General features: G+C 39.3%; 1 protein-coding gene and 1 pseudogene across 3 annotated transcripts in view; both read left to right on the plus strand.

Moving 5' to 3' along the window:
• LOC132495973 (B-cell receptor-associated protein 29) overlaps window positions 1-12,900 on the plus strand; it is a 41,551-nt gene extending 28,651 nt beyond the window's left edge. Inside the window, exons 7-8 of one of the 3 annotated variants that reach the window (XM_060108076.1) lie at window positions 7,154-7,254; window positions 11,748-12,898. In XM_060108076.1, coding sequence (XP_059964059.1) covers window positions 7,154-7,254; window positions 11,748-11,783 — 137 coding nt within the window. In that variant the 3' untranslated portion in view covers window positions 11,784-12,898. Of the gene's footprint in view, window positions 1-7,153; window positions 7,255-11,747 lie in introns of all 3 variants that reach the window. The other 2 variants (XM_060108078.1, XM_060108077.1) reach the window with 2 other exon arrangements.
• LOC132496616 (U5 spliceosomal RNA) lies at window positions 571-692 on the plus strand (annotated as a pseudogene).
• Window positions 12,901-13,132: the final 232 nt, after the last annotated feature.

The following is a 13,132-nucleotide window of genomic DNA, read 5'->3' on the forward strand; positions in this document are numbered from 1 at the left end:
GGATCTTCCCGGACCGGGGCCCGAACCTGTGTCCCCTGCATCAGCAGGCAGACTCTCAACCACTGCGCCACCAGGGAAGCCCCAGACTTTCCTTATTTTTGAAGAGCTTGACAGTTTTGAGAAGTATTGGTTATTTTACAGAATGTTTCTCTACCAGAAGCTGTCTGATATTTTTCATGGTCAGACTGGAGTTATGGGACTGGAGAGGAAAGTCACAGAGGGCAAAGTGCCATTTTCATCACGTTATTCCAGAAATACATACCAGCATGATTTATCACTGTTGATGTTGACCTTGATTGCCTGGCGGATGTTAGTGTTTGTCAGGTTTCTCTATGCAAAGTTACTTTCTCGCCCCTCTTCCCATAGTGTAGTCTTTGGAAGGAAGTCACTATTTGTAGCCCAAGCTTAAGAAGTGGGGGGGTTATCCCCTACCTCCTTGAGGTGAGAGTATCTACATAAACTTTTGGAACTCTTCTGCACAGATATGTCTATTTACCCCTATTTACTTATTTATTTATTCATGGGTATTCATTTTATACTGTAGATTATAATTTAATACTCTTTTAATCTATACTCGTGCTTCTCTTCATAATCAAATGAATCTTTTGCCTTTTCCTAAAGATTCATCTGGGGAGGGATAAAGCATGACTATTGCTTCAGTTTTTTGAGGGCTTCTGGGAATAAACAAGGCTGTAAAAAAAAAAGAAAAAAATACTCTTTTATTTATTTTGTTGCTCAAGTCATTATTTTAGCATTAGCCATTGGGAGCTCCTTCAGTTGGCTCCTGTGTCTCTTTGACGTGTCCCCATCATTGTGGATTTTTTTTTTTTTTTTTTTTTTTTGCTTTATCTTTTCTTGAGTACATCCTTCTGACTCTACAAGGTGCTCCAGGCTTATCTTGTATATATCCTGCCCCACAGAATCAGTGTTTTCTTTTTTTTTTTTAAACTAAACTGGATTCTGTAATAGTATTTGTTTGCTTTTTGGTTTTAATTCTGAATTAGCATGAGATATTTGTAACGTGATTATATTTTTATCAAAATATCAAGAAAGGTCTATTTGCTTTGTGACTTTCCAGCTAGCCTGAATTTTTTTTTCCATTAAAGATATAATTTGGTTTATTTGCAACCAAGATTCCCATCAAGTGACTAAAGTGGTACCTCATTGTTTACCTGACATTTGTCATATTTTCAAAAAATGAACTGGTTCCACACAAGTGAATTTTTCAGATGCTTAAAGCTTAGACTTTTCATTTGTCTGTTCTTTCCTTCCTTCAAGGAACATATTTTAGGCACCTACCATGTGCTAGGCACAGTGCTGGGTACCCAGAACAGAGAGACAAGACACAGCTTTGTTTCCTGAGTAGTCCACAGTCCGGTAGGGACATAGTTATACCTCAGCTTGATAAGTGCTATAATAAAATTAAGCTCAAGATGAAGTAGAAGCCAACAGAAAAGATCGAGGATAATTTCTTGACATTTCAAAGGATAAGTATTAGCCAGATGAAATGGGAGAGAATGAGTCAGGCAGGGAGGTGAAAGGAGATGGGCAAGGATGTTTTAACAAAATGAGTAGCATGTAACTGAAAGAGTATGCCTTTTTGAGGTACTACAAGGTGCTAAAGAGTATGCCTTTTTGAGGTACTACAAGGTGCTAAAGAGTATGCCTTTTTGAGGTACTACGAGGTGCTCACTGGTTGGAGCATAAAATAAGATGGAGGTAGTGGTGAGAGTTGAAAAGTAAGCCTAGGATCCATCATAAAGGGCCTCATGTGCCATGTTTATATGTTAACATTTTGGTGGGGGGAGCAGTGCTAGAGGGTTTTTAGGCAGAGGAGCAAGCAAGCACTTTGACATTACTGTGGACAATGAATTAGAGTAGCCAAGAAACAAGGTGAGGAATCCATTTCAGTAATCTAAACTAGAGATGAGGACAGTGATAACAGAGACTGAGTGAAGTGGATGGATTGGAGAGATAAAAAGGAAGTAGAATCAACACACCTTATCAACATATGGATGTGAGGTTAAAAAAGAGTGGGTGATAATTGAAGTGATAAATAAAACAGACCTTACCTGCATGTACCTGACAATATAGGCCTGTACAGAAATAACCATAGTATAATTAAAACCACATTTATGTCCCTTACTGAACAGAAGTTTGTGTGTCTACTTTCCAAATATTTTGGAAGCATTACTGTAGCTTAACGGTCCAGTGATGGTCCCTGTAAAGGAACAGTACATGTGAGGATTAAGTACTGAAGAGCTCTGGTATGTCACACTCTCGAGTTCTCAAAAATAGAACCAAATGAACTGAAAAGAAATAATCACTAGATGTAGGGAAGTTTTTCAAATTAAAATTTGAAAAATTTCTTTCTCTGGCACAATCCTTATAGCTAGTGTACAGCAGCCAGCTTGAGCTGCCATGCCAATGTGTCTAAAAATTTTCTCTTACATTTCCTGGCAGAGCTTAGCTGATACTGTCTGTTATCCCGGGTAGAAAACATAGTGATACAATACATTTACACAGTGCATCGGTCTCACCAACTCCTCTTGCTGTGCAAATAGCTCCATAAACGTAAGTTTGGCACTTGGAAAACCACAAATATTTTTGGCCTGCTTACATGGCATTTTGCACAAACATTTTGGCTTACTACATGTCACTGTAACATTAATTGGGGTTATTCTTTATATTAATAAATGATTTTGGCCTCAAAAAGTTCCCAGTGAACATAAATGAATCTGGCCAGTATTCTCATGAAATATCTCAACATTTCCATAATGCTACTGGCAAATGATAGCAGCTCACTTTTGCAGATGAGAAAATTGAAATAGTGACTTAGATGTATCACCTCAAGTCTCCTTGTCCGATGTCTTCCATATATATGCTGTTTCCAAAATAACATGGTTCAAAATAAAACAAGCATATTCAAATGTCAGATAACAAGTTTATATAATCCCTTAGTCATGAAGGCAGTTCCAGAAGGAGGTAGAAAACAACCAAAACAGAATATTGTAATTTTTATAAAATGAGAGGTAGAGAAAGGACTAGGAAACAGTCCAAAAGGCTCCTAGACAGTAACATCCTCTCCTAATTAGAGTGAAATCAGTAAAATAGTAATCACTAGGTTTACTAATATCCACTGAAATACAAAATAAAATAAGAAACACCGTTCATGCCTTGGCTTGATAAGTGCAAGAAAAACAGGATTTGCCTGCAGTTGTTTTGTTGTAGCTTTGTACCATTCATGATGAGAAGAAACTTCTGGATAGACTGTACAAGTGGTTTTCTAGCTTCTTCTACAGATTTGTAGTTCCACTTGACTCATTCTTTCTCCTAACACATCATGAGAAAAATAGTATCTTTTAATAAGGAACTAATGAGTTGATATCTAAGTTAATATCTAAGATTGGTTCCTTTAATAAGTTGATATCTAAGAATTTCCTACTTAATTTATTCATTTCAAAAATTTAAGTATAAATCATTTTTAACATTAAGATGAACTGTTCAATACAACCTCCTGACCAACATTTTTAAAACCACTGTTACAGACTATTCAGACATTATTAAGTTGTAGAATCTTCTTCACTTTCTTTCTTTCTTTCTTTCTTTCTTTCTTTCTTTCTTTCTTTCTTTCTTTCTTTATGGCTGCATTGGGTCTTTGTTGTTGCATGTGGGCTTTCTCTAGTTGTGGCGAGCAGGAGCTACTCTTCATTGCAGTGCGTGGGCTCCTCATTACAGTGGCTTCTCTTGTTGCAGAGCACCGGCTCTAAGTGCACGGGCTTCAGTAGTTGTGGCTCACGGGCTCTCAGTAGTTGTGGCTCACGGGGTCTAGAGCACAGGCTTAGTAGTTGTGGCGCACGGGCTTAGTTGCTCCGTGGCATGTGGGATCTTCCCGGACCAGGGTTGGAAACTGTGTGTGTCCCCTCCATTGGCAGGCAGATTCTTAACCACTGTGCCACCAGGGAAGTCCCTGCTTTTTATATACCAAAGTAAGTCCAGGCTCGTAAACATTTTTAGTAAGGAAGGAACTGAAGATAACACCATGTTTTGTATTTTCAAGTATCATCTAGGGGGCTTCTCTGGTGGCGCAGTGGTTAAGAATCTGCCTGCCAATGCAAGGGACATGGGTTCGAGCCCTGGTCCAGGAAGATACCACATGCTGCGGAGCAACTAAGCCCCTGCACCACAACTATTGAGCCTGAGCTCTAGAGCCCACGAGCCACAACTACTGAGCCCGTGTGCCGCAACTACTGAAGCCCATGCACCTAGAGCCCATGCTCCACAACAAGAGAAGCCACCGCAATGAGAAGCCTGCACACCTCAACGAAGAGTAGCCCCCCACTCGCCACAACTAGAGAAAGGCCACACACAGCAACGAAGACCCAACGCAGCCAAAAATAAATTTATTAATTAAAAAAATATATCATCTAGGAAAGGCCTTATGCACAGATTGAAAGTTAATGTGTAAATCTTTATATTGTGGGTGTGGTCCCTATGAAATCTAGCCAACTACCAAAAATCTCTCTTCCATATCTAACCCATGCCCTTCTTTACTAAGTGACACACAAAATTTGTCAAATTCAACTTTTAATACCTAGTTTAGATTTATGGATCTATAGAAGTAATGTGGAGGAAGTTATAAAGCTGCACTGTCTATTATGGCTAGCCATTAGCTACATATGGCTATTTAAATCAAAATTTAAGGGACTTCCCTGGTGGCGCAGCTGCTACGAATCCACCTGCCAATGCAGGGGACGCGGGTTCCATCCCTCATCCGGGAAGATTCCACATGCCACGGAGCAGCTAAGCCCATGTGCCACAACTACTGAAGCCTGCGCACCTAGCGCCCGTGCTCTGCAACAAGAGAAGCCACCGCAGTGAGAAGCCCACGCACCACAGCGAAGAGTAGCCCCTGCTTGCTGCAACTAGAGAAAGCCGGCGCGCAGCAATGAAGACCCAACACAGCCAAAAATAATTAATTAAAAATAAATAAATCAAAATTTAAATTTAATGTAATTTAAAACTCAGTTCTTCAGTTGCACTAGCCACATTTAAAGTGTTCAGTAGCCACATGAAGCTAGTGGCTACCATATTGGACAGCACAGTTGTAGAACATTTATTGGACAATGCAGATGTAGAACAATGCAGAGAGTTTAATTTGACAAAATAGTCTAGAAAGTATTGATACAAAAGGCACTTCAGGGGCCTCCCTGGTGGCGCAGTGGTTGAGAGTCCACCTGCCGATGCAGGGAACACGGGTTCGTGCCCTGGTCCGGGAGGATCCCACATGCCGCGGAGCGGCTGGGCCCGTGAGCCATGGCCACTGGGCCTACACATCCGGAGCCTGTGCTCCGCAACAGGAGAGGCCACGGCAGTGAGAGGCCCGCGTACCGCAAAAAAAAAAAAAAAAAAAAAAGGCACTTCAGTTGATAGTGACTTACATACTTATATATATAACATACGATGGCTTCTCAGGAGGGAAGGCAATCAAACCGTTTATAAACAGAACCTGTAATTTCATTTTGCCAAAAAAGTGACTTAAGTTTTATAAATCCCACTTTCTTTCCTAAAATCCTACCCTAAAAAATTTACAAATGCAGAACTTGGTGAAGGCTACATGTGCAGCATTGTATGTAGAGCTAGTCCAGGATTCCCAGAATTTCTCCAGTCCATCTTACACTACTCTTCCCTTCTACACATGTGCTCATTAGCTTCTACACAATATGTTGACTTAAATGTTTATCATATATATATATTTTTAACTTCTACCTAAATTGCTGACTTAGATTGTAGCTTTTTGGTAGACAAAGACTAACATGTAGCCATATTTGTGTATCATCTTGAGGTTAAAGTCTTTACGTGCCACTTATACACCCCATATTTTTCAACTTTGAATAAGAAAGTGATTGTCTTTGTTCTTAAGGAAATATTGTCACCCATCCCTTAGTAAAAATGATAAAGTGTTTTTTCCACCCTCAGTTTTTTCAAAAACAGACCCTTCTGTTAAACTCTGTTCTATAATGCCTGAGTCGAGGTTGAGCCTGGGAGGTGTTAGGATAAGCCTGGAATATCTTGTGCCAGAAACTGTTGGGGGCATAGTCGAAGGACATAGATGCCAGCCTAAAGTTCCCACTGGCCAAATCTGGGAGAAATTAAGTATAGTAATGAATTATAAGTCATTGAAAAAATAGGAATGTATTAGTTCATACTGATGATGGATGGATGGATGGAGAAGAAAGGAAGGCTCTTCTTTATAGTACAATGCTGACTGATAAATTTGGATGGAATGATGAAGTTGGAAAATCACCATTCTGCAACCATCACAACAAAGATTGGTTTAGGCAAGAATGATCAGTAGATGCTAAATATAGGGGGGATGTTTTGACAAGGAACAGGATGTCTACATAGTCTTAATTGTCTTCTCACTGCTTCTTAGTTACAAGGAGGAAAATAACTATAATATGGAAAAACCAGTGAGAGGCAGATGGGCCTCTGGATGTGATACCTTGAGATACATTCAGCATCATTTATGTGTCATATTTGTAAGTGAGAGGCATAACCTGAATTTAATCATGAGAAGACAGACAAAATCAAAGTGGAAATCATTCTATTAAAAAAAAAGTGTCCTGCATTCTTAAAAATGTCAATGTCTTGAAAGATAGGGGAGAAGAAGGCAGGGGGAAGGCTGAGGAACTATTCCAGATTATTGAAAACTAAAGAGACATGACAACTTACTGTTAATCCTTGATATAGGACTGGATGCCTGCACTAGAACTGAAAAAATGATAAAAAGGACATAAGTGGGACAGTTGCCAAGACTGGAATGTGGATGGTAGATTAGATAAAGAGTATTGTATTGATGTTAAATTTCCTAAATTTGCTAACTATATGATGAATATCTTTGTTCTTAGGAAGTACACAATGACGTACTTAAGGGTAGAGGAGGAGGATGTCTGTAACTTAGTCTCAAATGGTTCAAGAAAATGATGTGCATGTGTGGAGATAGAGAATACAATTACAAATGTACCATATTGTCAACAGTTGGTGAATTTGAGTAAAGGCTACAAAGAAGTTCTCCAAGTGTTGCAAGTTTTCCATAAATTTGAAATTATTTCAAAATAAAAATTTTACAACTCTATTCGATGTTCTCTAGCCCTTTCTAAGGCACAAAATGACATGACGATGATGAAGATGCAATCAGAGAGACTTTCGAAAGAATATGACCGGCTCCTGAAAGAACACTCAGAACTTCAGGTGGGTGACATCCATTTTACGAGCCTCAGCTTTTTGAAATAGTAATTAATTACCTAAGTCAATTATTTGGGTTATTTGCCCTTCACAAGCCAAGAGGATGTATTGATAGTTAATACTGACTTGGCAAAGTGATTAAATAAGCCAATTTTTACTTGAAGATTGGGATATTGCATGAAAATAATCATAACATAGAGAATTACTGACATGCTAACTTACAGCATTCTAGCTGGGGTAAAGTTGTAAGCAAAAGAATTGAGCCATAAAAACAACAGCAGTGGAAGCCAGACTGGTTCTGGAAAAATTTAGTTTTGCCATGTAGAATGTTTGCCATATGCATGCCAAAATAAAGCCAAAAATTGAAGACCCACATTACACTACTCCTTCTATCCCACTGTTTGAAATATCTTAGGACAAAGCCTGAGGCATTCAAATATATGTTTTACCTCCAGAGTTGAGATGAAAGATGGAAATGGAGAAAACCTTTTTATCGTTGAAGTCACAAAGTCAGGGGCCATGGTTTTCTTTCTGTTCCCCTTCAGTCCAGCAAGAGTCAGTTCCCGCCCTTCACCCATGTTGGGTTTGTCTTCCCTTCCTTCTTGGGCTGCCAGCCCCTAGCCTGATTTGATTTCCCAGCCCACTTTGACCACATGTGGGGAGAATTCGGGCAAGAGACCATTCCAGAGGCAACCCTGGCCCTCCCAATTCCTCCCAAGGTGTAGGGTCTCTGCTCTTCTGCTTTCAGATTGTGTTTATCCTTAGAAATTGGCAGCATTTGTGGCCTTCAGTGAGGGCTTTTTAGCAATTACAGCTCTACAGTTATTTCACTGTATTAGAAGCCTCAGTACCAGGACTCATTTCCCTGCATGTCAGTGGTCATTGTATCTTCAGGATCCAGCACTGTGCCTGGCACAAGACAAACAAGCACGATATTCCTAGGCTTGGAGCCAGACAGGCCTGGAATGACTATAACTTTCTTATTAGCTTTGTGATCCCAAGTAGGTCATGTCACCCCTCTGGGGCTCACTTTTCTTCATCTGTAAAATCAGAACAGTAATAACACCTGGCTCACTGGCTTGTTGGGAGGATTAAATAAAATGTGTAGGGTGCTTAGCATTGTGCCTGGCTGATAGTAAACACCCAAGGAATGATAGCTGTTATCATAATTATCACTATTACCAGTATTAATTCCTCTGTAGAAATTTTACTGAAAGAATGACTTATTCTCATCCAGCCACTTTGGCCTTGATTAGAGCCAGTCAAGAGTTAAGCTGATGCACATTTTTAATCTGGTATTCCCAGCTGAGTTGCATGTCTGATTTAACTGGCCTACTTTGACAGTAGGGCGACCAGAGAAGGATAGATACCCTGTGTGCTCCAGACCCAGGACACCAAGAGCTCAGGTCTCATGCTCTGGAGTAGGTAGGTAGATTTTCAGCAGGACCACCCTTTCTCCATCTCTACAACAGAGGTCCTGAAATTGCTGACTTCACCATGGCATGATGAGAATTATTCCATCGCATACTTAAAGATCCACCATGGAAAGTGAAGAAACATTTTAGAAGCCTCTCGCCTAGAAATAGAACTATTTTTCCCTCCCATTTGTGAGATCAGGGTGTAGTCAACAAGGATGAGCATCTACACCGGTGGTCTCTACCCAGGGTATCAGAAACGTTTAGATCCCTGGATGGAGGAAGAAGCAGAGAATGTCCCATTGTGGTAACAGCCAATGATTCTGTTAATCCCTCAAGAATGTATGTGACAGTAAGATACCCTCAACCCATTTTCTTTCCCCCAAAAAAGCTTCAGTTTGCAGCTTATGCATTCCTGATAAAAGATGTTCAAAAGTTTTTACGAGTAATCTCTTTCCAAGAAAGTAGTTTTTATACCTGTGTCTTTGAAAAAATGTCCTCATCCCAGATATGCCAGGTGCCAGGCTGAGAGTTGGGCCTTGGTGCATTTAAGCCTTGTATCCAGGTTTTTGAAATACTTAATGGATGACATTTACTGAGGGTGTGCTCTGGACCAAGCACTTAGCTGATGGCTTCATATATGTTATCTGCGTTCTCTCCTTCATAACCCATCAAATTATTGATAAAGTACATATTTTAATACCCTGTTTTGTGAATGAGGGAAACAAGACCCAGAGATGTTAAATAATGTACCCAAAGTCACTGAACTGAAAAGTGATAGCATTCAAAGTTGGATTTAAAGTCAGGAAATCTTTCTTCAGAACTTCCATCATTAACCACTATGCTCCTTCACCTGTGCTGGTCATTGGACTGTGGGTTCTGGGGTCCGCTGTCTGGATTCTGGGCAGATTCAGCCAAAGGGAGGCACTGGTAGAAGACTGAAGGCTGGAGGAGGGGGAAAGCCAAGAAAGTCTCCTGTTCTCTCCGCTTCGGGTGGCATCTGCTACAGCAGCCTCATCTCTTTCCATGGTCCCAGCTCCCACTGGGCATCTTCCACCTGGTGGGACCTCGTTCCTGGGATCCATTAACACTGTCTCCTCCATCGCCCTCCAGCCCAAAGAATGGTTTTCTGCCATTGCTGATACCTGAGGTGTCTTTTACCACCCTGTGTGGTGTGTCTACTCTCTCACCACCTATAAAACCAATTCCTTGTGATAAAGATCTGATGAAAAAAACTCAGCTCCATGGTTGACCAGTTCTGTAAACCTCGGGTGAATCATTTGACATTCATGCAGCTTGGCTTCTTCAGTACTTAGATGAGGATTATAATATTTCATGAGCATTAAATCAGATCCTGGGCAAGAAAGCACTTTAAATATACTTAAACAAGAAAAACTCTCTACAACTGTACAGTGCTACGAGTTATTTCTCGATTGGACACTTTTTTTTCCCATCCACCTACTTAACCCTCCATTGTCCAGCAGGAGAACCTGAATAAGATTCTGAAATATAAGTGTCATTGAATGAGAACCATTTTCTTAAAAGTGACTCTTACACTTTGATATTCACCTTCTGAACCCAGCTGAGAAGCAAAATATGGCTGTAGACCATCTACAATAAAAAGCTGCACCAAATTGTCCTTCATGGATTTTACTTCAGTTGTCAGAACAACCTCAGTAATTGAATTATAGCATAAAGTTCATGGGGAAACTTAACTTTTCAATTTTATATACTTGATTTACTTTAAATAAAACAATCATAAAATAAAGGACGGTTCAAACATTAAGGAAACAGGTGCAAGAGAGGAAAGCTTGTTTCTTTACTGTAAACAAATCCCACTTCACATCTTTTAAAATTGTTTGGATTTCCCCATCTGATGCCCTTCCTGTTATAGGCACTAAATAAATATTAGAAAATAATCCCTTGGAAATATGTAGTGTTTGCCTTTCCTTGTTTGCCCTGGCTCTCTTGTAGAAAAGAAAACCCAGAATGTACTCAGGATAATGGGCAGCACAAACCCATCAGCACTAGCCATTTTTAAAATTTCATTTTGGAAAATCACCCTTCACTGAAGGGACTTATCCAGAATAGCGATCCATTAAAGCTGTGCTTTTTATCTAAAGTGGTAAGATACATGTAAACACATAAAAGCGGTACCTTGTTCGTCATATACCTCCTCTAATGCTGTCTTCTGACTCGATTGCTTCAAGTTGATGTTACTGAAGTTGCTCTGAAAGCAGAAATGCTCAGCCCCAACGAGAGCTTGATAGCTTCCCGGGTGCAACAATAACCCCGGAACTCCATTGTTTGTGATATTTTTTCTCAGTGTAGATGTCTACCTTCTTCGTGCAAATGATCTCTATGGTTAACTTCTATCCCATTTTCCTCCAGTTTTTTTTTTTTTTTCTTTTTGCAGTATGTGGGCCTCTCACTGTTGTGGCCTCTCCCGTTGCGGAGCACAGGCTCCGGATGCGCAGGCCCAGCGGCCATGGCTCACGGGCCCAGCCGCTCCGCGGCATATGGGATCCTCCCAGACCGGGGCACGAACCCGTATCCCCTGCATCGGCAGGCGGACTCTTAACCACTGCGCCACCAGGGAGGCCCTTCCTCCAGTTTTAAATCATGTATTATAGTCGTCTTGAGATCAGCAAAGAGTATAATTTGAGAAGCCAGTTCTATTGGCCAATATCTGAAGAACAAAAAAAAACAAGGCCACCCCATATGGGTTTTTTGGTTCTCTTCATTCTCTCTTTGCCAAAAATCTTCATTAAGTTCGCAAGAGGGAAATTTTAGAAATTTTGTTTTCCTTGTATAACCTGTGAAATGAAAGCAAAATAGATTAAAGCAGGGGAAAAGATGAACTTTTCAAGAGTGTTATTTTTTATCCCTCTAAGTACTTTTTCAAGTAAAACTACTCATTTTGTAGTTTTTTTAAATTTGAGACTTTCTCAATCTATGTTTTAATTTGATATTCTCATAATAACTATACACAGAAAAGAGGATGTTTTTTAAAAGTCCTTGTCATATTTATGAATGTGTTTCTCACTTTTGCTATAACTACCTGTCACATTTTTTTTCTTGCAGGATCGTGCAGGGAAAGGCAATAAGAAAGGCCTGTGAACTTTATGAAAGAAGACTGTGATACACCATGTCAAGAGGATAAATTTGTTATCATGTTAGCCTCTAGAAAACTTAAAGTTCAGTTCAGAAAAACATACTGTCTATGACCAGCCAATATTTTTTTTAATGCCACACACATAGGCTATTGTCATAATGGCATTATCACAATATTTGATGATGTTTCAGATATATTGTAAAGTCTGTATTCTAGCTCTCAAGTGAAATATAAGCATGTTAAACACCTTATCTAGATACTGGTAGTAACACTGGTGTATGGTGGCTGTTTACCAATAAAAGGAGAAATTCATTAGCCACTTACTTCCAAACTTAGATTTTTAAGTTGCATGAAACCATTAAATAGCCTTAAAAGCTTTGATGAATTTCCAGTAAGAATACTACTCTTACTTAATCAGACGATGGTGTATTTGAAAATAGTATTCAGTATCAGCAAGTTTGTTCATAGGGAGATTAACTAAGGATAAATGATTAGAAGTAGCTACTATATTTATAGGGAAGAGTCAGAAAGAGCAAAAAATAAAAACAATGACCTTAAGTTTTATTTTTTTAAGCCTGATGGTACTGCAGTTGACTGTCATAAGACAACTATATTGATAATTATATTTTCGTTACTGTGCTTCTGCACCTATTGGGGATTATTTTTGTTGACATTTGTGTTACTAACACATAACTAGTAAAGATTCTGCTTTTTTAAAGCTCATCTGGGAACGGAGTTTACATCTATTTGCATAACTGCCACAGCACTGAACTGAAATTATTTTACAGCAACGTGGAATTCTTGACTTGGAAATGTATAATGTATCCAAAAAGCAGTGTTTCCCATTGCTGCGAGAGTTGCTAATTATACAAATATTACCTCAAATATACACACAGTGGCGTCACAGTTTTGCCAAGATGTTTCTGTATTCTGCAAGCTAAATATTAAATACTGTTTTTCCATTCAAATATTCATTTAGTTTCCTTTAGGAGAGGATGATTGTATATTAATGCGATTTAGGTTGTTCCAGTGTTTAGACTTGAAAAACCATCTTCCTTGTCTCATAAAGACCTAAATATAAAAGAAAATGGAAAATAACTACTGGAGTTTTTACTTTTCTGGTATTTGTTTTATCCTTTGTTATTTATTATCATTTTAGCACCAACTTCATGCATATTTAATTTTTTTCACTGTAAAGTGGGTGAAGTGAGCAAGTACGTAAGAATTTTATTTCAGATAAAAGGAGTTACTGCTAGAAAACAGACATGTAGGAGACATTTAGCAGAGTAAGAAATGGGAGTTAGACCATATGGGCTGACAGCACCGTAAATAACAAGGCAAGGGAGCGCTGACA

The sequence above is a fragment of the Mesoplodon densirostris genome, chromosome 9, assembly GCF_025265405.1.
Source record: "Mesoplodon densirostris isolate mMesDen1 chromosome 9, mMesDen1 primary haplotype, whole genome shotgun sequence".
Classification (NCBI taxonomy): domain Eukaryota; kingdom Metazoa; phylum Chordata; class Mammalia; order Artiodactyla; family Ziphiidae; genus Mesoplodon; species Mesoplodon densirostris.